Genomic DNA, 25029 nt, shown 5'->3' on the forward strand with positions numbered 1-25029 from the left:
TTTGACAGATAAAATAAGGGGTTCGTGGATTTTCCTATATTTCGAGGGGTGCATCGATTAGCTTGGGACCGAAGATAGTACCAGAGCTGAGCCAAAAAGTTGAGCACGTTTCTTCGGGACCTACTAATATTAGAGTTACCTCCATGGTACTACCCCCTTAAGACGTGGATCGTAAATTTCTAGACTAACATTTGAAAAGGGCGTAACCCCAAAATGACCATATCGAGAAAATCGCTTCAGAATGATGAGAATTGATGAGATCGATGATGATCGTTGAGAATTGATGACCTAAAAATTAATCCTATTTCACGACTTTCCACTTTCTGAATGATTTTATAAGCTTGACATATAGTTATTAGTGTAATATATCATTATGCATCACTAAAAACTCAAAAAAGTTTTCTTTGTCGTGAAATTGAGAATAAAACATCATACGCCCTGATAATTTCTTACATGTTGTTTCCCCCCGGATCTTCCGGGCTTTGAACTGCCAACACTGGTGATACGCCGTGGAAATCTAGACCAACAATTGAAATAGGCGGAACAACGAAACGTAAACAATGGCTTTAAACGCAAATTTCTCGAAAATCAAGGTACATCCACGCAATCTAACACCAGCATCTGAAAGAGCAAACTTCCTTTATCGAATGACATTGTTAGTTTGCGTGGGTGTATTATGACTCTCGAGAAATTTGCGTTTAAAGCCATTGTTTACGTTTGGTTGATCCGCCTATTTCAATTCGACAGTGAGCATGCATAAGGGCCTATACGCGATGATCGATTCTCTTCGTCGATTTTCTCTTTTGTTAATAACTCGCTAGATTTAACGTTTCTCGGTGCGTTTGCTGTTGCTTTTGATAGCCAATACAACCTGTTACTACTCTGCATTGAACAAATTCTAGAATATTGTTTTGCTTAGCTGTAGCAATGCAAAGAGAAAATCGATGAAGAGAATCGATCATCGCGTATTCGCCCTTATGCATGCTCACTGTCGAATTGTTGGTCGAGAAACACACCCTTGGGATTTTTTGTTGGTTGTTCCGCCTTGGTTCTTCGTTCACAAATTTTGTGAGAGTGGAATTATGCCCAATGATTTTTTTGGTCTTCTTTTTGTTCGTTGTTTACACGTGAAATATCAATCGGATGCATTTCAAATGAATCGGGCGTGACTAGATATTACAGAATCAGTACGTTTGGCATATTAAAACAATATAATTCGTAGTTCTGGCGCAAGGCGTAACAAACAGATGCATCATAGAGTTTAAAGTTAAATAAGAAGAAACGTTTTTGATGATTTGAAGTGATATTTTTTTCTACTTTTTCGTGTTTATCGAGTAGTTTGTGAACTGTTCTCTATACACTCCCGATCATAAGTTTAAGGACACCTCCAAAAAAACATGACAAATTTGTTATGTTCATATCTCTGTCATATTACGTCCAATTTTCGTTCTCTTTAGATCATTTGAAAGGTATTGAATGGAACTTTCCTCGTTGGCAAATTGTTCAATATAATTTTCAAATTTTGTGTGCTAAAAGTTCACCCAAAGTTACAATATTTTTCAAAAATTTACTCTGAAGAATCGTGACTGATTTTCTCAGAATTGGGTTGGCCAAATTTTGAAATAAAAGTAGTAGTAGAACACTTATGCCACAGACATACAGACATAACACATTGAATATTTCTCACTGTTAAAACATTACCGCCATCTGTTGAGTACACTGTGGTGGGCACTACGCTGAACAGATGGTGGTTGTGTGTAAACGTCAAACGTAAGGGAATTGAATATGCGCGCCACAGGTGGCGGTACTACCAACTACGATACTTTTAAATTGTCCGTTAAATGCTTGTTCGATGAACAACTTGCGAGTGTTATGTCTGTTTGTCTGTGCTTATTGTATACCATTCATACCATTCAAATAACGTTTAGAGATCGAAAATTGAACGTAAAATGAGAGATCATTGAACAAAACATATTTGCATGGTTTTTTGGGGGTGTCCTTAAACTTATGATCGGTAGTGTATATGTGGCAAAATATGGTTTGTTTACATTTTGGAGTTACGCCCTTTACATATGTTAGTCTAGATTTTCAGCAAATCAAATTAATTTTCTTAAATTCTCTATACTCGACATCTTTTCAACTTTAAATTCGAAATGGAAACTTTTGAAGCGCGTTATGGCCTGTTAAAACATTACGTAACGCAAATATTTATGACTGATTTTCTCAGAATTGGGTCGAAAGTGGAAGTAGAATCCTTATTCTTTTCCCATCGAGATTCGTTAGTGAAAGTTTGGTTGACAAATTTAGAAAATGCTTTAAATCAATAAAACTGTTATTCAAGTCATCGATAAAAAGTTTGGGGTCACCCCACACTATGATTTGTTACTGTTGTAAGTTTGCTTTTCATTTTAGTATAAATTGCAACGAATTAAGATCCATCAATTGCCTTTTAAATATTGCAAAGAGAACTAAAATTGGAAAAAAATAGCACACATATAAAAAAAACAATATTCCCAGTTGAACCCAAACTTTGGATCGATGACTTGAATAAGTATTTTAATAATTTAAAGCATATGTTAAATTTTTCTACCATACTTTCACTAAAGAATCTCGATGGGTATAGAATAATGGTCCTACTTCCACTTTCATTTCAATATTTGTCCGACCCAATTCTGAGAAAATCAGTCATGAATATTTAGTGTGAATTTTGGAAAATGTTGAAACTTAAAGAGAAGTTATAGAATAGTTTTTTTTTAAAGGGTGACCCCAAACTTATGACCGGGAGTGTACACCCAACCGATGGATGTAAGATTCGCTTACATTATGTGGGATTCATCATCGGAGGATGTTATTGGAGACCGCATGAACCGAGGATGTGACATACCGAGCTGCGGTTCAATGCAAGAAAATGGAGAAAGAAAGATGTGGAGCGTATTAGTGAGTGAAATTAATCATGTAATGCTTCGGGATATGGATAGCCTAAAAGCAAACAAGAAGCGCTCATTTCCTCGCATACTCGGTTGCTTTTTTTTCTTGAGAGAATCGAGGCAAGTGTGTGCGTCGTTCTACCATGTTATACATACAAATCAAGGCAAATGCTTGATTGTGGAGGTGAAATCAGGTACAGAACACGGAATAAAGAAAGATTAAAAATAATTGCATCGTCTGCAAGGTCAACTTTTAACATTCTCTGCGATGTTCATGAACAGAGGATGATCGGAAGTGGAACTAACATTCAGTGTAATAAATTTTTGGTTTGCGTGTATTTTCAGGTATTGCAAGAACATTTTGACGCAGGACTACGTCTGTGATTTCTATATGGGGATACACTTTGTGAAAACTGAAAATGGAACATGTAACAAAATTATGAAAAATTTCGAACGTTAATAACACAGCTGCTCCTGGTCAAATTTTAATAATTTTATCACCAATCGTTCAGAAATATTTCTACGCATCCGTAAAATTTTATACTTTGTAATTTTTCAAAATGTTACAATTGAAAATTACACGAGTGTGGAACTGTTGCTATGATAATTAAAATTAACACTGATTGCCTGTGAAAAGCGATTTCCCTAACACAAATTTCAAAGTTGAATTCCATCCGATCTCACCAAACGGTGTTTATTCCATCACCGCGGGGTGAGTGGTGGTGTTCTCCAGGATAAAACGAAAGGCTCCCCGCAAACAGCTAGCTATCAAGGCTGATAGTTCCAATCACAGTGTGTGGTGGTGTCCGGTCGTCGGCATCAGCAGCAACAGCAGTGCTTTCGGCGCGTGGCGTTGAACATTGTTCTCCACTACACAACGAAAGGCTGCCTGCGAGCTGCAGACAACATGAGGATCAAAAGAATGAGCAAGAAGCCGCATCGCTATTGATTGGAATCAGTAGCTATTCGTGAACCGCTATGAGCCATCTGTGTCAAGCGCGTCATACTAAAGAGTATAAACAGAGAGAACCCCACTTAAATTCCTATTCCTACACAAAACACAAGCTCCTGCTGCAGTTAACAAATAAGATTTATTATATAAGACCACGTAGTCCTACGTCTCCATTGCGTACAACCCCATAGGGCTGTCCCTTGTAGTTTTTTGGTATTATTATTTGGTCTTTACTTTTATACCAAGCTCATAGCAATTTAAGTTATCGAGACATTCGTTCCTGCTCGGGAAGGCTGGCAATTAAAAATGGATCAACTATTTTCATTAATAATCGATTAGTTCAACCTAGTTCAAAATGTATTCCTTGGTGTAGTTCAGTAAGGTGGAATCCGCATTTTAGTATATTTTTCGTTCCCATCAACTCTGAAACCGGTGCATACGCTTCCACACGCCATACCCATAAATAGATACAAACATAACCTTTAAAACAAACGGTGAAAGATAGCACAAAACCTAAGAAAACGGAAAACCAATCTAGTTCCATAAGTTCGTTCAATATCTACCTGTAACGAGAATCTACGGTGGGCCACCTTGCGGCCTCCCCTTCGTTTGCTAATGTGTGGATTGTCCTGCCGGAGTGTCTTATTCTTTAAGTATTCTAGTTGTGTGTACAGTCTGCCGGGGGAAAAGAAAGAAAATAGTTAGCCGACGATTACAATGAGTCTTATCATTTCCATTTGTCCTGTGCCTTACCTTTTCAGTTCGGCGCGGATGTCCTCGGGGCTCATCTCGGAGATGGTGACGTCGCCGACCTCCGGATCACCGATGCAGATTCCGGCGTAGGTGCCCAGGCCGCCGCCGTGGTGGGAACTGTCGTGTGCACCCTTGAAAGCGTCCACAGGTAAGCGGAATGATACTTCATGGGCAAGGGAACGAACCTGGAAGGGCTAGTACGATGCAACACAGAGAACAGAACGAGCGAGCCAAAAAGAAAATGCACAGAGACAGAGAGAGAGAGAGAAAAAGAGAAATTCGGAGGGCGAGCGAGACAGTGATGCTCACACCAAAAACAAGTGACTGTGAGAGTGGGATTGGTTAACGGGGGAGTTGGGACAGTCTGTAGGAGCTGTAGGAGGATACACGTACAATACATAACATATAGCCAGGAGGTAGGGAGAGTGTGGGGGAGAGAGTCAAGACTTGAATTTCAAAGAACTTTAGTAGTTTAAGACGGGTTTTTGAGTAATGGAAACCTACGATACTTCGCCAATTATTCGTCTCGTGGATAGAAGTTGGATAGGTAATCGAAATCAAAGGGACAGATGGTACAGACAACACTGATCAAAAACTTCGATTTTTAATAGTAAAATAGGGACCGGTATTAGAGTTTTTATTAATAGTATGAGCAGTGTCATTTTGATCAGCTGTCTCTAAAACTGGATGCATAAGCAAAGATATAAGTTTAAGTTTTCATTAACATGAACATATATTATGATAGTGTGTTAGGACGGTGTAGGGACATTAAGCTGACGGCCATTAGGCCGAACGCCACTAGGGCGAATGGTTCGATAGGCCGAATTTAGAAAAGTGATTACATTGAACTTAGGATTTTTTTTAGGAAATGCAGGTTTGTGAATTTTTCAAAACTTCTATCTGAGAAGGGATATTGAATACATAACATAATCTTGAATTTTTATTTTCTAAAGATTTTTCTGTTTTTCAAAAATATCAAAATCGTAATCTTCTTGGTAAGAATGCAACATTTTTGGACATGGAAAAATTCAGACTGTTTGTCTGTATTTTTTTAGATCTCTTATAGAATAAGGGTTCTACTATTACTTTCATTTCAAAATTTGGATAACCCAATTCTGAGAAAATCAGCGATGATTCTTCAAAGCAAATTTTGAGAAATGTTGTAATTTTGGGTGAACTTTTAGTATACAACATTTAAAATTGTATTGAGCCATTTACTACGAAGAAAGTTCTAATCAATACCTTTCAAATGATCTAAAGAGAGCGAAAATTGGATGTAAAATAGCAGAAATATGAACATACCACAATTGCATTTTTTTGGGTGACCCCAAACTTATGATCGGGAGTGTCCCGAGCAGGAGAAAATAACTAATGAATACCTAATTTTGATCTGATACTAAAATTTGGTATTGACCAGCATGACGTAAGAGGTAAAATACCAAAGAATAATGCCAAAAAAATACATGAAACATATTTTGTAAATACCAAAAAATTATATTTGGATACCAAAAGAATACCTGGGAGATATTTTTTTTGTATTGCACTATTAAAATTTGGTATTGGAATGGTATTACGGGAACATTTTTTTGGTATTATTTTTTGGTATTTTACCTCTTATTTCAGGCTTATCCATACCAATTTAAGGTATCGAGATATTTGTTCCTGCTCGGGTAGGCATATCTTCTGCTGAGGAATTTTTAACAAAGATTTTTCATAGCAGATTTTCCATATTTTCAATAAAATAGAGTTCTTTCGTGATCTCTATCTGCTGATATGTCTAGTAAATATTTTTCACATCAGATTTTTCCTTCTTTGAAACATATTTGAGCGGTTTTTTTGAGCATATTACAGCAATGTATTCTGAAATCGTGGATCAACATAATTCTACCTGCTTCATTAGCTGCTCATTATTTTCTTAATCTGGAACAATACAGAAGCCGTTTAATGAAAAGTGAACAACTATTATATTTTCGGCCTAATGACCCATTCGGCCTAGTGATAAATTCGGCCTAATGACTTTAGGACTAATGACTTTCGGTCTAATGACTTTCGGTCTAATGACTTTCGGTCTAATGACTTTCGGTCTAATGACTTTCGGTCTAATGACTTTCGGTCTAATGACTTTCGGTCTAATGGCTTTCGTTAATTACTGCTCCAAATTTTCCCTTGGAATTCTTTGCAGTATTTTTGGAATTGTCAATTCCATAGAATCATCTCAAAATTCCTCCAGAGTTCTATGTAATTTCTCTTAGGAATCCATCTGGGAATACCAGATAGAAATGCAATTTTTAACCGTGATGATAAATCAATTAAATTAAATTTAATACAAATTCTATAAAATCCATACCATGCATTATCGCTAGAAATTCGAATTAAAGTTATCGCAACAATGCTCTTTGAACTGTTAAAACTTTTCACAGGAAATGGTTTAAATTTCAGTCCATAACTATCTTAAATGTTTAATTATTTACACTTCATGTAAACCTTAGAGATAAAGAGACGGACCAGCCAAAAAGGCTGAAAGTCTTCATAAAAGAAAAAAATCTTAGAGTTCTCTTGGAATTTGCTTCAGAATTTCATATAAATTTTCCTCATCAGAATCTTTCGAACATTTCCCTAATATTTTCCCAAAATAATTGCATGATCTCCTCAGTAGTTCCTTGAAAAGCTCACTGATATGCTTCCTATAAATTATCCGGAGAATTCTATTTAAACTCTTCTCGGAATGTTCACGGATTTCTTCTGATAATTTCCCAGTACCGCACAATTCTCTTGGAATTATCATCAGAATTATTTTGGAGTCATCTTCTGAAATCATTTCGAATTCCATTCAGTGTAACTGTTGAATTCCTATACAAAATTTCCTGCAGTTCTATAAAGTTGATCGAAGTTCACCGAATTGCTACTTATTTAGCTAAACTTCTACAAAGTTTGCTCAAATACACTTCTACAAACTTTCCTGAACTTTTAAGAATTTCTTTGATTTTGGAACTATTACAAGCACATTAAACTTTAACAGTTTTATAAAGATTTTTGAACTAAACATAGTTTTCTTAACTTCAACGAAGCTCTCCAAAATTGTACAAAGTTTCCAATTCTACGAATTTTCCCAAATCTCCCAGAAGATCTCGGAAGCTCTACGATGTTCTCTGAATTTATATTAAACTTCCTGAATTTCTAAGTTGTCCCCTGTAGTTATAGAGAAATCACTGAACTTAAGTGAAGTTCACAAAATTTCTACAAAGTTTGCTATATTTAAATAAAGCTCGCTTAGTTTCTTCAAAGTTTCATAAAGAAGTTCTGTGAATTCCAACAAAATTAGCTGATGTTCTACATAATTTCTTGCACTTCTACGTAGTCCAATGAAGCTTCACGAAATTCGCTTTCCCTGATTTTCTACGAAGTTTTGTAAAGTTCTTCGAAGTTTCCTTAAGTTTTTTAAAGTTCTTTCAAAGTTTTCTTCAATTTTTTTCTAATGATGTAGTTCTAATGGAACAGCAATTCCTTAAATGTATTTATTCCAGAAAATCACCAGTTTTCTTGAACTAGGATGGAAATAATAAGATTGCACCAAGTGGGTGAAATATGGAGGAGGGGTGATTTATATAGTCGTTACACTAATTTGTTAGGACAATTAAGCAATTAATATTTGAATCTTAACCAAATGCGTATAGAAAGTTTTCCTGGAGGTTCCATAGAATCATCTCAGAAGTCTATCAGAGTTCTATAGAATTTTCCTAGGAATTTGATCTGGGAATATCGGATAGGAATTCAAATTGTATCCGTAAATCAGAGCTGCGACCTATCACAATCACGATCGCCAAACAGCTGATGGTAATAACTCTTTGTACATTCCTATCAATGCACTCGTCTAAGCTCTCTCCATGACCATCCATCAAGTTGACGAAAGAAGTAAAAAGCAACTGATGAATGTCGTCTTCTGTTGTGATCCATCACCGATCTGGTCATTCCCGACAATCACGACACTCATCTATGCTCGTTTTGAAGCAGTTGCTGCTTTGCTTGCTTATGTGAGTGTGTTGGTGAGTGAACCCAACAGCTTCTGTTTCATGTTGCCTGCTTTGTTTATAACTCACACAGTCGCGCCTGCCGAGATGAACTTGGAATGCGTAGGCAGTGTTTTCATTTTCTTCTGTCGTTTCGCTTTTTCTCATGATCGTACTGCAGAAGTCTTCACTGTTTTCGTTGTGCTTTTCATCATCAGCAGCGAGTGTAACGTTTTGCTTGTGAGCAGCGACCATTACTGGTGATTGTTGTTTACCATGACTCTAACTCTCACTGCGTGACAAAACGATCTGTTAGCGAAGACGAGTGTCACGTGAGTGTCATGATATTTTGCATCACTGCCGTAAATTTGATTAATTTAATTTAAAGGAACTTAATACAAACTCTATGCTATCTATTCCTGGAATTATTTCCAGAAATTCGAATTAAAATTATCTTCGAACTGTACAAACTTTTCACTGGAAGTAGTTCAAATTTCTCTTCATAATTATCCTATTTTTTATTAATTTCAGTTAAGAAATCCCTAAAAGTCAAAGAGAAAACAAATCTTATAGCTCTATTAGAACTTGCCTCAGAATCGCAGTGAAGTTTTGATCTTAAGAATCCTTTTTAAAATTTCTTTTTAAATGTAACTTTGGAACATTCCCCAAGTATTTTTCCAAAATCCCTTCAATTTCTCCTCAATAGTCCCTTGGAATAGTAACAGAGATGCCTTGCAATTCTCTTCCGAAAGTTTCCTATAAATTATCCGGAGAGTTCAATTTAAATTCTTCTCGGAATCTTCACGGATTTCTTCTCTCAATTGCTCAGATAATATTCCGCAGAATTCTCTGGGATTATCCTCAGAATTCTGAAATCCTTTGGAACTCAATTCATAGTAATTGATGATTTGTTTTTTTTGGCAAAATTCCCTGCACTTCTATGAAGTTTAACGAAGTTCCTCGAATTGTAACTTATTTAGCTCAACTTCTACTAAGTTCATTGAACTACACTCCTGCAAACTTTCCTGAACTTTTAAGAATTTCTGTTACCTGAAGTTACCTGAAATTCTACAACAACAACCAAGCTTGGATTTTCCTTATCTATTACAAGTACATTCAACTTTGACGAAGGTACCGCATCCTTAAGGATGTTTCCTGAAATTAAGCAAAGTTTTCTTAGCTTCAAAAATTGTACCAAGTTTCCAATTCTACGAAGTTTTAGTGAATTTTTAAAAAGCTCCTTGAATTTATACTAAGTGCTCTGAAATTTTACGATGTACCTTGAATTTATATTAAATTTCCTGAATTTCTAAGATGTTCACTTATCATCTTCAAAGTCCCTGATATTTTACGTAACTCAATGAAGATGAATAAAAATCCATAAACTTCAAAGAAGCTCTCGGAATTTCTACAAAATTGCCTAAATTTCAATAAAGTTCCATTAATTTCTACATAGTTTGATAAAGAAGTTCTCTGACAGTTCAGCTTCGAACCTGTTCGGATACGGTTGTGTATAAGTTTATTTCTGTTTTGTGCGTGCGTTCGCTGATTTTGCCAGATTAGCGCTGGCACTCTGCCTCCCGGACGGTTATACGTGTGTGATTGGTGGTTTTCTCGCTTTCCGAGAAGTTTTGGAATCGAAAAAGAAAACGTGATGCATCATGTTTGCAGGCATCAGAAAAGATGTCGCTATCTGCGTTGTTTGTTTTTTTCTTCGTTTGTGCTCCCGGTACAGAAATTTGTGGCGTCGCGTGTGATAGTTTTTGATTTCAGTTTGTTTACGCGTTGTATGATTTTGTGAGCGGTCGCTTCGTGTTCGCGTCATGGAGCAATCGACTACATTCGACCAGAGGATTGATCCCCGTAGGGCGGGTCTATGATCGGAGCTACTACACCAAGCGTGACATAGCTGCTTGCAAGGGATTCAGTTGGACTGATTTGGTGAGATTGTTCCTTTTTTACTTTTGTCTATTTAAACTTAATTTCTATGAATGCGTATCGTTTGGAATCATTTGATTCGGATGAGACTCTTAACTTTTATTTGTTTACATTGTGTTTCAATCGGTATTCTTAAGAAATTCACAAAATAAGGTTTCAATATTTAAATTGAGCAGCTCGACTAGCCTGGTTGCTGCCGCTTTTGCTTACTGAGTGGAAGACCGTGGGGGATCCACATTGTAAAGATTCCCTATTTTCAGCTTTTTTACAGGCTGGAGTTGTTGTTTGAACCATTTAGTTTATCAATTTAATTTATCTGTTAAACAATTATTCACAAGCATTCTTCCAGGTCAATTCAAGAATAGTTTGATGATGATACATCTTCCTAATATTCACATTACAGTTATGACCCGATCCTGTCAATCTCTCCGCGCATCAGACTGTTATTTTTCAATAATTCCACATAATTGTAATTTCATACCTTCCTCCTTCAAGATGAATGTCTAAAATACACATACTTTGCTAGCTGACAAAATGGGGTCATTGCTGTATAATTATTCTCTTTTTGCAGCCTTCATTCAGACTGGATCTATTGATTTAAATTATTTGAGTTTTCTTCCAGCTCTTTGATGACGGAACATCATTAGATTTATACGGTAATGATTCACTCTTACAGCTTTCACCCTGGTTTTGTCTGTTGATTTGATTTGTTTGAATTGGTTTTCAGCTCTTTGGTGTTGGCAGTCGTGGGCGATCAATTTTGCTCATGCTCATGCTCTAAGTTTATTTTCAGCATTTCGATGATGATTTATATTGATCAGATGTATATTATAATGGGGCTTATTACGGGTGTCACATCACGGTGAAAAGTTGTCACTTGTCGTCACGGTGAAGTGATTCCCATTTGATTTGTACGGTAATCACGGCTCTTATTCTGAGTATCACTTGCTTATCACCGTGTAGTGACACCCGAAATAAGGCCCAATGATACACCATTTGGTTTTGGCTTCGGGCAAATCCAAGTATAATGCATGATAACACTGATTCATTTAAAACCATGGTCGCATCACTTATCAAGGTGAATCCTGATCCAACGAACCCAACTTACTAACAAAATCTCCTTTTCTGTGTCTTTTGTTGGGTTGCAGAGGTAAACACGGCCCACAAACAACAAAGGTCACTCTAATATTCCTTCCCTACTCCCACCTGATTGCAAGGACGTGGCCGGCGCCGTTATTGATCTACAACATATAGAGTCACTGAAACTTGTACAATGAGAATGGACGGTCACTCCCAGCCCCATTCAGTTGATTCATTGTACAATTTCACTGATTTTGATCAATCACGGAGTAGCAACCATTGATATGTACAGTCAATCGTATATGTATAGTGTTTATAGTACTACATATCTTTCATTATTGACTTTACATCATTTAATATTATTGTAAATTACATTTTATAATACTTAATTCTTAATGTTAGCTATTATGAGCGGCTCCAGGGAAGCATAGAGCCAGCTTGAAAAGAAATCTGAATCGTTCATTATCTGTTTCGTAAAAATCTTGTGTTTATTGTATCTTGTTACATGGCATTATAACGCATTTTCAATATTACATTACATTTAAATAAGTATTAACCCGGTTACACACATTTCAGGTCATCCAGGTCTTAAATAAGATGGGATTCGTTCCTTTTATCAACAGTTGTGATATTGCATCATATGCTGAAAATATATGAATTATCGCGTATTTCTGTTGTTCATTACATACCAGGTGAGGGCTTAATCATGTTTTGCCATCTAGTGTTTTGGTTTTGAGATGCTCGATAACCTTAGAGGGATCGGTTTTGCTTAATGAGCAGAATATCATGGGTTTAATCCCAAGCTCTCCCACAACATAACACAACACAAACATATTAAGTATCATTCTAGCTAAAAATATTTATTTGCATAATATAATCTGGAAATTTCAGGGTTACATCTTCCTTATTGGGAGCTGAGGAGACATAGAGCTGCATCATATTGTATGTAAAATAATTATTATTTTCATTGCAGAATACCAGTTTTTTGTATCCATATAAATGTATTTTCATTATTACGTATTTTAATGTTCTGATAAATTTCATTTCTCCATTACATATTTTTACTAGATATATAAATAAATACTGGGTTGGGAGGGAGCATCAGGGTATCATTTGCCTTGGAACTGGACGATTGGAGTGGTATGACAACCGGAGTCTAGGAGGGAATAAACACTATCATTTTCTTTATCCTACCGATTCGATTGTGATGGTGTGAATTCTACTCCAACAGTTTCATGGAGATTGACGCGCCCTTCTTAACAAACCATCCTGTAGCTTAATAAGTATTGCGAATTGCGTTATTCGATTTGTTGGATCGTATCGTTGGAAGGAGATTCTTAAATTCCCGTGGATTTCGCGTAAGTGCCTCTGCTTACGGGTCCACCCCACCGTTTTGGCCCTTCATACAGCGATATTGTGAATTCAGATCGGTAGCTCAAATTGATCTTGCTATTAAGTGGAGCTGCATACAAGACAAGATCTTCGAAGGGATGGTGGCTACTTTACATACATACATACAGTTTGATAAAGAAGTTCTCTGAATTTTTACAATGTTTTCTTAGTTAGTTTTATTAAATTATACTCTAACGGAACTATCCACCTACCCTCTTCTAAAGATCATTCTCTAGCTAATAAATCATCACACTAAAGCTTCATGTTAGCATTTCCAACCAACTCTGAAAATCGTAAGTAACATAAAAACACTTTGAATGTAACAACTCAAGGCGGGAGTAGCCGTCAACAATGCTGATGATGGTACAGCACGCAAAAACCACCCTACTGCTTTCTCTCTGAGATGATCACGTTGGTCATGACGAGAGGAGCAACACAATAGTTGGGTAAAGAAGAACTGCATTATAGCACACCATCGATTGGAAATGCTCTCGCAACGTGGGGCTTTAGGTAGTGATGAAAACGTCGCTAGAACTATTCCACAGCCGCAGTCAGTTTATGAGCAACAAGAGGGACGCACATTTTTGCCTGTGGACTTGGAGACATACTTCAAGTACCCGCGTACATCGTACGGGTTAGGCAAAAATGTTCGTCTATCTTGAAAAAACTGTCGCATTAATGGCCCTTCGCTCATTTTCAACTTCTATTCAATTTTCATACTGCCGTACACTAACGGAACTATCCACCTACCCTCTTCTAAAGATCATTCTCTAGCTAATAAATCATCACACTAAAGCTTCATGTTAGCATTTCCAACCAACTCTGAAAATCGTTAAATTCGCGTATGAAGTAACATAAAAACACTTTGAATTAAATTATTATTAAATTTTCTGCATTTCTGCAAAGTTCACTGAAGCTTCAATTTGTGCAAAGTTTGATGAAGAAGTTTTGTGAATTTCTACAAAATAAAATCAAATAATGTTCTCTTAACTTCAACAAACTTCTCTTGGCTTCTTTAAAGTTCCCTGAACGTCTGTAAAAACACAGTTTTATAAATCTGTAATATTAAACCCCCAGCCGCAAATAAAAAAAAATAGTGGTAAAGAGATGTGAATAAATATCTTAGATTTCGCTGAAGATTTTGTCTAAATAAACCTGGCATCCCTTTGCGATAGTCTCTTTAATAAAGAAATCCCAACCAAATGGTTGGAGGAATTTCATTGAATGTCCAAAATAGCCTCGTTTGTCGGTATGCAAAAGTCGATCGCTCACGACAAGTGACTGCTCAAGAAAGCTTTTTTTCAAATCAAACAAGTGCCACTACCGAATTTGGGACAATGCTATTCGATCAGGCTCTGCTGGTTGATTTGTTGTTTGTCAATTCAGGCACTTGTTTAAATGTTTGATGAAGTGAAATAATCCCACCTAATTATATAAGCAAAGCTCTGTACTCAAGCAAATGGGTATCGCAAAGTTCCGTAAAGATTCTCCAACTGATAATTACCATTCAATAAATAGAAGAAAGGTCAACATCGTACAGAAAGACTGTCTATATTTAAAACAAGGAGGGTTACTAACGGCTTAAGCAGAACGAGACTCTATTATAAGCACACCCTACACATATGTAGACTGCTGGAAAGAGAAAGGTACTGGAATTGTACCGTTCGTTTCCGAATCCAATGTATCGTATCGGCACGAAAGATTGGTTATAAGTTTAATTACGAAAAGGTTACATTTCCTATGAGCGATTGCAAACTCGTCAAAGATTTGCTGGAACCTCAATCGACCTGCGCCGCTGCTGCTTGTCGAATGGCTTGCGGGCCGCCGTCGTCAATCGAAAACTAATCTATTTATCCAGTTGAACTTTATACAGCATCCATCAAGCCAGTCCAGGGGAAACGGTCGCGCTACGAATGACGGTCGACGGGGGGTGGCTGGAAACCGGAAGTGTGAGCGTGTAAGGGTGTAAGTGGGTGTTGTACGAGAGTCGGTGTTAAGTAGAAGTTTCAATATTTAAGTTTTGCAACTTTCGGTTCGGCGAGTAATGAATTTTGATGATACTCGAAGTGGCTGGGAAGTGCTCCATTATTGGGAGGTTGGTCTTGGCGTGGCAAGCAAAACAATGGCAATGAATAGCTAAGCAGGTTGATTCCTAAGTGCTACAAGTGGGGAATTAATTAAGCCTATTTGAATGATGTTATGCTAATATACAGTCTGTTAGGAAAGCGTAAATTAATTGAGTTGATTGGTTGGATTTGCATCTATTGTGGTAAACTGATTTCACGGTGCCTCGATGCTAGGATTGGTTGGCAATTATCCCATGTCGGTGGATGTGTTAATGAGATGCATGTGCACAGTATGTTATAGAACCAGATATTCAACTTAAGTAAACATACTACTAACAACAACATTAGAGCAATGACGAATGTGAAACCATCAACTGTGTCTCGTTTCATTCTTCAGACTCATTCTCGAATGGAGAGAACGCTTTTGCCGGGTATCCTCCCTTTATCACATAACTCCATTTTGCGTGTGAGCAAATTAAATGGTGCAATATATCTCCTGCTGCACCATCTGCAAAGCGCACACAATTTGCACACCTGGCTGGGTAATGAATGCAAGTGTGAAGGAAATGTGATTACGATTCATCCTACACACAATAGCGCTGTTTGCAGGAATAGGTACTTTGTCAAGTTTTATTTTTTTCATTCCTGGCTGTATTCACACGGCTGCATCTAGTCGTTGTTGGTGGAAAAGTGCATTGAGTGTGAGGTGCTGCTGATGCCGGTAGACGCAGAGCTTAAATTTCTAGCAATTTAAGTAGCTGTTATATTTCTACCTGTCTGATAATTCTCCCAACATTTAAGCTCATTGTGATGCGAACTCATGCGGCACTGGCCCTTTGAAGTTTATAAGAGAATTACTATGTTTTGATTGTCCTAGCCCTTCTTCATAATGATTTATGGAAAAGTTTGATATCTGTACTTAAGTGAAATTTTCCCAGCTACAGCTTTGCCCAAGACCACTTTTTGTTTGAACGTCAAGAAAGTTTGTTTTCAATTAATTTCCAAGTTCATGAGTTTCTGATATGATCAATCAACTGCTTTCATGGCAGCACTGCACTTGCACATATACCACATAGTAGTCTGTTTTGTTTGACCTATTTTTCGTGCCAAGTACACCAGTGCTACCTGCTGAGTAGGTGATGGAGCATGTCGGAAGAATATCATTAATAACTAATTTTTTCTGGTGATCAATTAAAATGTTGTGTTGAGCAAAGTTTTAGTTGAGAAAATAGCATATGGTAAACTCACCCTTTAATAATTATAGCGAAAGACTCGGACGAGAGAAATTTCCCTTTTCCATAGTAATTTCCAAATAAATTTGAAAGGGCCAGTGCAGTATGAGCGCATCCAAATATCAGGACCTGATTTGGAATCGATTGAGCTTTGTTGAGCAAAAACTATATTTTTAGCCATCCTAATACTAAACGCAACGAGCGATAAATGAAAGGTGCTATGGTCCAACAGATCGTGAATATCTTTGGGATCGATCCTCTGGTCGGTGAGCATTAGCGTTGAGAATAGAAAAGTTCAGAATCGTACCATATCCATCATGCGGCACTCCATATCTCATGAAAGTTCATAAATAAGATCAATAGGATCAATATTGAGTGTCCAGGACCATTAGCCACCCGGGAATATCCCGGATGTCCCCGGGAGGCAATAACATTTTATCTCTTTGTCTGAATTTAAACTAGAGAGAAGGGTTGTATCTCACTATAAGTGGATAAATTCACAATTCACAAGTCAGAGATTTACCAACATAACTGAATTTATTACATATGCTTTGCGGACTCTTCTTATTTATTTGAATTTAAAAAAATTAAGGGTTGTGTCCAAAGCACGACCGCATTGTTAACGTAGGGCTACGAGATTTTGTTTGCTGCTTCATTTAATAACATATTAATAACAAAATAAATGGGTTGGACATTTAACTCCAAAATGAACAGTTCATTATTCAAATGATGGAAATTGGGTGGCTATTGAACAAATCGTAAAATTAAGATTCACTTTTTGAAATCAGTTCCTTTATTATTATTCATAATTCGGTTCCAAACATGTTCACTAGACTGATGCAAAATTTGAAATTTTCGCTCCACAGTGTTCAAACGGTTTCAAATCGGGTCCTGATTAGCCTTCGAAAGGTTAAACTCATTTGATAAGAAACTGACTTGGCACAAACCATTTGAAGTTTATATAGAAATTACTATGGGAAAACAACACTTTTTGTTCATTGTCTTCTAGCCTTTTTACATATTGTACTGTTAACAAAATCTATTGCTATTCTTATCAGCTACAACTTTGCAGAAAATGGTTTTTTCAGCTAAACGTCAAATTAAATAGTTATTAATTGTTTAAGAGATTGATAATCTTATGGCAAGATTAAGCAACTGTATTATGGGCAATACTGCAGTGTGACATAGTAGCCATGGTTTTTGTCCTCTATTCTACGCGCCATAAACACCAATGTTGCCTGCTGAACAGTTGATTGAGCATAATAATAAGACATCAGTGACTTGAATCATTAATAATTTTTGTTCCTTACATTTGACCGAAAACTGGTCTTCAACAAAGTTTTAGCTGGGAAAATTTTCAACAAGCTCAGCTATCATTTTCTAAAGTAGAGTGAACTGGTGAATTTGGAGATAGATATGAACCGAAATTATGGTTCCTTCATAGTAATTCCCATATAAACTTCAAATGGTTTGTGCCAAGTCAGTTTCTCACTAAATGAGTTCAAATTTTGGGAGGCTAAAGGGTGTCCACGATGAAATTGCCACACTATGGAATTGCTCTAACTTTTTAACCGTTGGGTAGAATTTAATGAAAATTTGGGTGGATTTAGTTCATAGTGCATTATTTACATCCTGCAAGTTTTAAAGTCCTGTGATCAAAACTCGCGGAAATGGAGTCGAAAGAACAGCTCGTGCGTGATAAAATCTTGCGCATTCATCACGAGAACAAGGATCTCTCGCATCGTTCCATCGCTAAAACGTTGGGAATCGCGAATTCCACGGTGTCGCGAGTGATTAAGCGGTTCGAGGAACGGTTGACCACCGATCGGAAGCCCAGAAGTGAAGGAAAAAGTATTCCGTACAACACCAAAAATCACAACCGCGTAGTTGGGGCCTTCAACCGAAATCCGAACGCCTCCGTTAGGGATGTGGCTAAGAAGCTGCACCTAAGCCGAAGTTTTGTCCAGAAGGCCAAAACTAAGGCTGGGCTTCAAACGTTCTAGGTACAAAAGGCCCCTAATCGCGACGAGAAGCAGAACAAGTCCGCCAAAACCCGTGCCAGGAAGTTGTACCTCAACATGCTGACGAAAGTTGAATGCTGCATCATGGACGACGAAACATATGTGAAGGCCGACTTCAAACAGATCCCCGGCAACCTGTTTTTCACGGCCAAGGATAAGTTCAGCGTTCCGGAGCATGTCCGCACTCAGAAGATGTCCAAATTTGCGAAGAAATTCCTGGTTTGGCAAGCCATCTGCACGTGCGGGAAGCGGAGTGCACCTTTCGTGACCCAGGACACGATGAACGGACAGGTGTACATAAAAGAGTGCCTCCAGAAGCGGCTGCTTCCTCTCCTGAAGGCCCACAACGTCCCAACAATCTTCTGGCCGGATTTGGCCTCATGCCACTACTCCAAGGACGTGCTGAAGTGGTATGCGGACAATAAGGTCAATTTCATGCCGAAAATGTTCAACCCTCCCAACACTCCGGAGCTCCGCCCCATCGAGAAGTACTGGGCGATTATTTGTATTTGTATTTGTATTTGTATTTAAAATAATTCATCTGACAATTTAGTCTTAATGAATATATTAGAGCTAATTTAACACAGACCTAATCCGATTTGCAAAACGTTCGGTTGGTTCATTGAACTCGAAAAACTCTTCGACAGCCGTAAACGCACGAATACACGCTGAGATTGGTTCGTTGTTCCCAAACATGGTTCGGTGAAAATTTGGTTGCAGTAGCGTTGTATTCCGAAGAGATCTGCTCGGCACACGAAAGTTCAACATCGCAAGCAGGTCGGGGGCATCAGTTTCACCATTCAACAGCTTAGCAATAAGCAACGATTGCTGTACTTTCCGTCGTTGTTCCAGTGTGTCTAAGCCCAACAGTCGGCATCTATCAGGATACGGCGGCAAATTGTCAGGATCACTCCACGGCAAGTTTCTCAGTGCCAGACGAATGAACCGTTTCTGAACCCGTTCGATCCTTAGGCACCACGTGACATGGTGAGGATGCCAAACGACGGACACATTTTCCAAAATTGGACGGACAAGTGCACAGTACAATGACTTCCAACAATGTGGATCCGAAAAATCCTTCGCAACTTTGGAAATAAAGCCCAACTGTCGCGTTGCTTTCGATATGAGCGCTGAACGGTGTAAATCAAAAGTCATTTTTGTGTCTAGTTGAACCCCTAGATCAGTCACACTGGTAACTCTGGTAAGAGTATCGCCGTCAATATGATAGTCAAACAAAATTGGATGTACCATGCGGTGAAACGTGATTATCTGACATTTTTCCACACTAATAGTCAGTTTGTTTCTCTGGCACCAATCGGCAAACAAAGTCAGCGAGTTTTGCAGAAGCCAACAATCTTCTTGTGTGCGCACCACAATGTACAGCTTTAAATCATCTGCATAGACCAGTTTGAATCCTTCGCCCAAAACCAAAGCAGCATCGTTGAAGAACAGGATAAACAGCAACGGTCCGAGATTACTACCTTGTGGAACTCCAGACTTGTTTGAAAACGGCAAAGATACAAAACCCTCAACCTTCACTCGAAGTACACGCTCTGTAAGGTAGGATTCCAACCAAAAAACCAATTGCATAGAAACTCCAAGACGAGATAACTTGTGTAGCAGTATGTTATGATCAATTTTATCGAACGCCGCCTTCAGGTCGGTATAAATTACATCGACTTGCGCTTTTTCCTCCATACTTTTTATGCACTTCGACGTAAAATTCAACAAATTGGTGGTAACCGATCGTCCGGGCATGAATCCGTGTTGATCAGTGGATATGTAGCTTTTTGTGGCATCGAGAAAAACTCCACCCACTATAATTTCAAACAATTTTGAAACAGCTGAGAGACTCGTGATTCCCCGATAGTTAACAACATTGTAACGATCACCACGTTTGAAAATAGGTGTCATAAACGATTGCTTCCAAATGCGAGGGAATTTTGCTTGCTGAAGTGAGCGATTGAAGATATCACACAACGGTTGTGCTAAAGCGGCAATACAACGACATATTATAACTGCAGGCAAACCATCAGGACCAGGGACAAACGAACGTTTCAGTTTATTTGCAGCCAATGAAACTATTTCTGGATTTACAGCAAATAGTCCAAACTCAACAAAATCAGCGGGAACATCACTGGTGGCTTCATCGATTTCCAAGTTTGAGGCGGGATTCGTCGCGAATACGGATGCAAAATGCTTGGCGAACAACTGGCATGACTCTGTAGCTGACACTGCAGTCGTTTCGTTCAGGTAGACATTCGTTGGGATCACTGCACTTTTCCGTTTGGAGTTAACAAAGCGCCAAAAACCACGTGGATTCATTCTCAGACCAATTTGCACACGCAGTACGTAAGATTTGTAGAGAGTGGCATTCAAAAACCGGTACGCATTGCTGGCTTGTTGAAAACTTCGTTTGTTGTCAGGCGTTCGTTGACGACGTAGTTTCCGTTGACAAGCATTGCGAGTGCGTTTTAAATCCCGTAAACGGAGAGTACTCCAGGCAGGCGAAACTGACGGCCGAATTCGTGGAACATTCGAAACAAGCCAATCGTTCAAAATGGAACAAAACATTTCCGCCATTTCATCGACATCTGTGATAGTAGATATCGCATTCCAGTCAACGTTTAGCAAAAAGTTCGAAAGGGCCGCAAAATCAATCATTCGAAAGTTTAGAGGTCGCTCCTCATGTCTTTCAATAGGTTCGTCACACACCACAAGCGCTGGTAGAGAGATCTCAAGCGGGGGGTGGTGAGAGTCAACGGGTAGCAACGGAGCTGAGCAGCTATTCACATTAGCCTCACAATCAGGCAAACAAAAAACCAGATCGAGAATGCGATCGAGCGGATTGCGCACAAGATTCCTTTGGCCAAGGCACAAATAATCCATACCATCCAAAAGAGTGCTACTGGACAGCGGTAGTGGTGAAGCATCACATTGGATGACGTTGTCAATTGAACACCAGCGCATGCGTGGTTGATTATAATCACCACATACCAGGAGAGCGTCACCAGTCGAATACTTTCCACAAAGCTCATTAAGGGAGGAAACGTGGTCATTGATTAGAATTACATCTTGGCTATTGTCCGGTGGAATATAGATTGCACACAGTAAAACCTTTCTGCCTTTGATCGTCGAGAAAACACATATTTGTTCCAAACTTTTGCCACTCACGGTTTGTACAACACGGCTGTCATATCGCTGCGCAATAGCGATCAAAACACCACCGAATCGGGATTTCCTACTATTAGCAGGGCTCCGATCACAACGAAAAACATTAAAGCCTGAACCAAATAGTTGTAGCGTCGTGATGCAGTTGTCCAATCCAGTCTCGGTCATGATGATCACATCGAAGTTGCAATCGGTTGCCGCTAGAAGTAGGTCATCTATTTTCGTTCTCAGGCCACGTACATTTTGATAATATATCCAGATATCATCATTATCGCGACGGTCATTGCGCTGCAACGTACAATCAATTAGTGTAGGAAGTTCAAACTTGTCAAAATACTCGCCTCTGGCAGGATCCTGCGGGCTCCCACCGTCCACATAACACCGCATTACATTTGCATCGTCGTTGCTGGACTGTCCTGGGGGGGTACTAAAGGGAACTCCCTGGATGTGGTGTACATTCGACGTGTCAGGTTTTTTGGAATATCCATAAACTCCCTAAACATCAAACCGTTGGGCCAATTTTCTGCATTGAGGGCTTGCGCTTTTAGAGTTGGGTCGAGACCAATTTTAAATGACACGAAGGTCATGTTCGAAACATCTTTCCCTTTCGGCACGAGTCGAATGACATTCATTGATTCGTTTGAATCCAAACAACGGGAAACAATTTGTTTAACATCTTCATCGGTGATCTTAGGTTGAAATCCAGACAGATAAAGCCAGAATACTGGTGTCGGAGCGGCAGGTGTGATGAAAGGAACGGAAAGGTCCTCAAAATTCATCGCCTTTGTGCCTTTGTTCGCAGTTGGTCGAATGGTTTGATCATAATCATCGCGACGACGCTTTGCACTTACTCTCGGCCAAACTGGTGTCCTGTTCTCATTTGATACAGTGAACATAGGCGAGGCAGCAGGACAATTGTTTTGTGCCGGTGCAGATGAAATGTTGTCAACTTTCTTGCTCAACACCTCTACCATGCCGGATAATTGCTGCAATTGTGAAGCCAGGCTGTTGGTGTTTGTCGATTTGGAAGAGTCCAGATCAGCTACATAGGCGCGGATACTTCTTCCGCTCAGTATGCTCCTGCATGGCAGACAGATGAATAACACCTTTTCTTGCACAAAGATGTCTTTACAAGCGCGCAAATTGATACCACAACATTGCTGGCTAATGTGGAAGAAAGCTTCACAGAAACCACAACGTACTGGCTCCAGATCATTGATATCCAATTCGCAGGTGCCGCATTGTTTTTTCTCCATTTCTGCTTTCGATTTCCTTCGTAGCTGTCGACACGATAAACAAACTCTGAACTAAACAAACAATTGCACTTGGATGGTGCTAACGGTCACGATGGCGTCCACAAGTATAGCGCTGACTCCAGAATAAAACCGCAAAAATTCCATTAAACATTCCATTACTCCAAATGTTTCTTCGAGAGCGTAGTTCAAAGGTCTGGATGTAAGTCGGGGATTCATTCGCGTGATGTCAAGACTTATGTCCAACCACTACTCGCTAGACGCACATCTCCACAGCATAAGCCTCGTTGACAGCAATATATGTAGGTGCAGAACCGGTTATGATGACATCGATCACGCAGTTTGGCATTGCCCGGGTAATGACGCCTCCAGAGCACGATTATTGGATACCCTAGTGGCCCGAGGTAGACAATCCTTCCGTGAAGTAAAAGATGTATTAGGAACCCGTGATCTTCCCTACATGCAGGCGATCTACGAATTCCTTTTGTTTGTATGATGTTAGAGTTTGATGTGACTATCCCCTCCTTTCCACACATTTTCCAGCTATTGTGTCTTATATTATTCAACTGTTCCTGTGCTACTTGCCCCTGCCAAGCCAGCATTTGGTCAACCGTCCGAGAGTAGTATCTGAAGGAGGCTTCAGAAACCTGTTTCCTACCTAGATCCTTCCAATCGAAATCGTTACCCATTAACCTCGAGTTCACCTCGAGTAATTGGTACCCAATACTAGCCTAGAACTACAGCTGTTTAAAATGTTAATTAAAAAAATACGGATTTTTGGCTCCGCAAAGTGTCACACACGACTGAGCCTAGTAAAACAACGAACTAGTTAAAAAAAAACTATACTTGAACTTAAAACACAGCTACACATTTGCTGAAGAACACATGGCTTTATTTTCAAAAATAAGATAGTTTGTTTTTTAATATTAATTGATTTAGCTTGAGAACCACCCTAATGTTTACAACCACCAAAAAAAATGAGGTTTGTGTCCAAAGCACGACCGCATAGTTGACGTAGAACTATTTTCGAGATTATTTTGCTGTTCCATTCAATAATATATAAATGGTTTAGAAATGTAATTGAAAATTCGAAACCCTTGATATTTTTCATGGATGTCCCTTGGAACATTCATTAGAATTCACTTGAAATTATCTTTCTAATTCTCTCAGAATACAATAATCTCGAAATTTCTTAGAAGTTTTCATAAGAACTCTCTTTACATTCTTCTCGTAATTTAATTGGAATATTAATTAAAATTTACCTGTACCCTCTTAACAATCGTCATGTAATTTCACACAGAACCTCCTAATAATTCTACTTTGAACTTAAACAATTGACTTGGCGTTGTAGTCAAATCTCTATCAAAATTCTGTCAAAACATCATTGGAATTTGTATTTTAAACAACTTATTATCTCTAGAATTCTAAAATTTCCTCTAAATTCCTTTGGAATATTCATCAAAATTGGCGAATAAGTTCTTCTTAGTGATTGTATCCGGAAAATCTAGTAGTTGAGAAGATTTTTTTTTCTAAATAGAGGACGATTTCCCGGTTCACTGGTCACCCTGTGTCCAGTATACAATAGGTCTTATCCATCCGATTAATATTACTAGAAATAGCAATCTCCTATCTAGTCGAAACACAGAAAACTAAACCAACTCAGAGAGTGAGTAACTTTTGCTCATTCGTAAGGATGCATTTCTAAAAGCGTTGGTCACTCAGCGCATGAGTAACCTACATAAAAGAGACACACAATTCGTTTTCAGTGAATGTAGACTGCTTACCCTAGTAGCACGCTTGTCACATATCGGTTGTAGAAACTTCTTTACGACTTATTTCAGTCATAAACAAGTTGCTGCAACTTTTATTAACGGAAAAGTGCTACTCGGGTAAGCAAGCCTTTTGAATCAAATGATACTAGCGCTGCATGGTGATTGAATTCTGAACTAAGAGGCCAATCATGCGATAGGTATTGTCCTTCCGACTAGCTTCACTGAATACAGAAACCTGCTTTCTGGCCGTGCTGTCAAGTTAAAGCATGGAATTTGATGCAAATAGCACACTGAGCTTGACTATCTAATATCCAATTTCTAGCTGAGATTTCTACATTGAAAACGAATATTACTCAGAGAATGAGTCTCTTTTACTGATTCGCATGGAGATTTGTTTTTAAATCGTAGGTTACTAATGCGTTAAGAAAAATTTTCATACGAATGAGTAAAAGTGATTCACAAATG

The 25029-nt window shown here is 38.5% G+C and overlaps 1 protein-coding gene across 3 annotated transcripts in view; it reads right to left on the minus strand.

Annotated features, from left to right (window-relative positions):
* Positions 1–25029, minus strand: part of smog — a 309749-nt gene that overhangs the window by 18409 nt on the left and 266311 nt on the right. For 2 of the 3 annotated variants that reach the window (XM_065225017.1, XM_065225016.1), the window contains exons 9-10: positions 4633–4763; positions 4443–4554 (exon numbers count right to left, since the gene is read on the minus strand). In XM_065225017.1, the coding sequence (XP_065081089.1) occupies positions 4443–4554; positions 4633–4763 (243 nt within the window). Of the gene's footprint in view, positions 1–4442; positions 4555–4632; positions 4818–25029 lie in introns of all 3 variants that reach the window. The other variant, XM_065225015.1, reaches the window with a different exon arrangement.

This window comes from Ochlerotatus camptorhynchus, unplaced genomic scaffold (assembly GCF_037179485.1).
Source record: "Ochlerotatus camptorhynchus isolate MF236.1 unplaced genomic scaffold, CSIRO-AGI_Acam_v1.1 ptg000220l, whole genome shotgun sequence".
Taxonomy (NCBI): Eukaryota; Metazoa; Arthropoda; class Insecta; order Diptera; family Culicidae; genus Ochlerotatus; species Ochlerotatus camptorhynchus.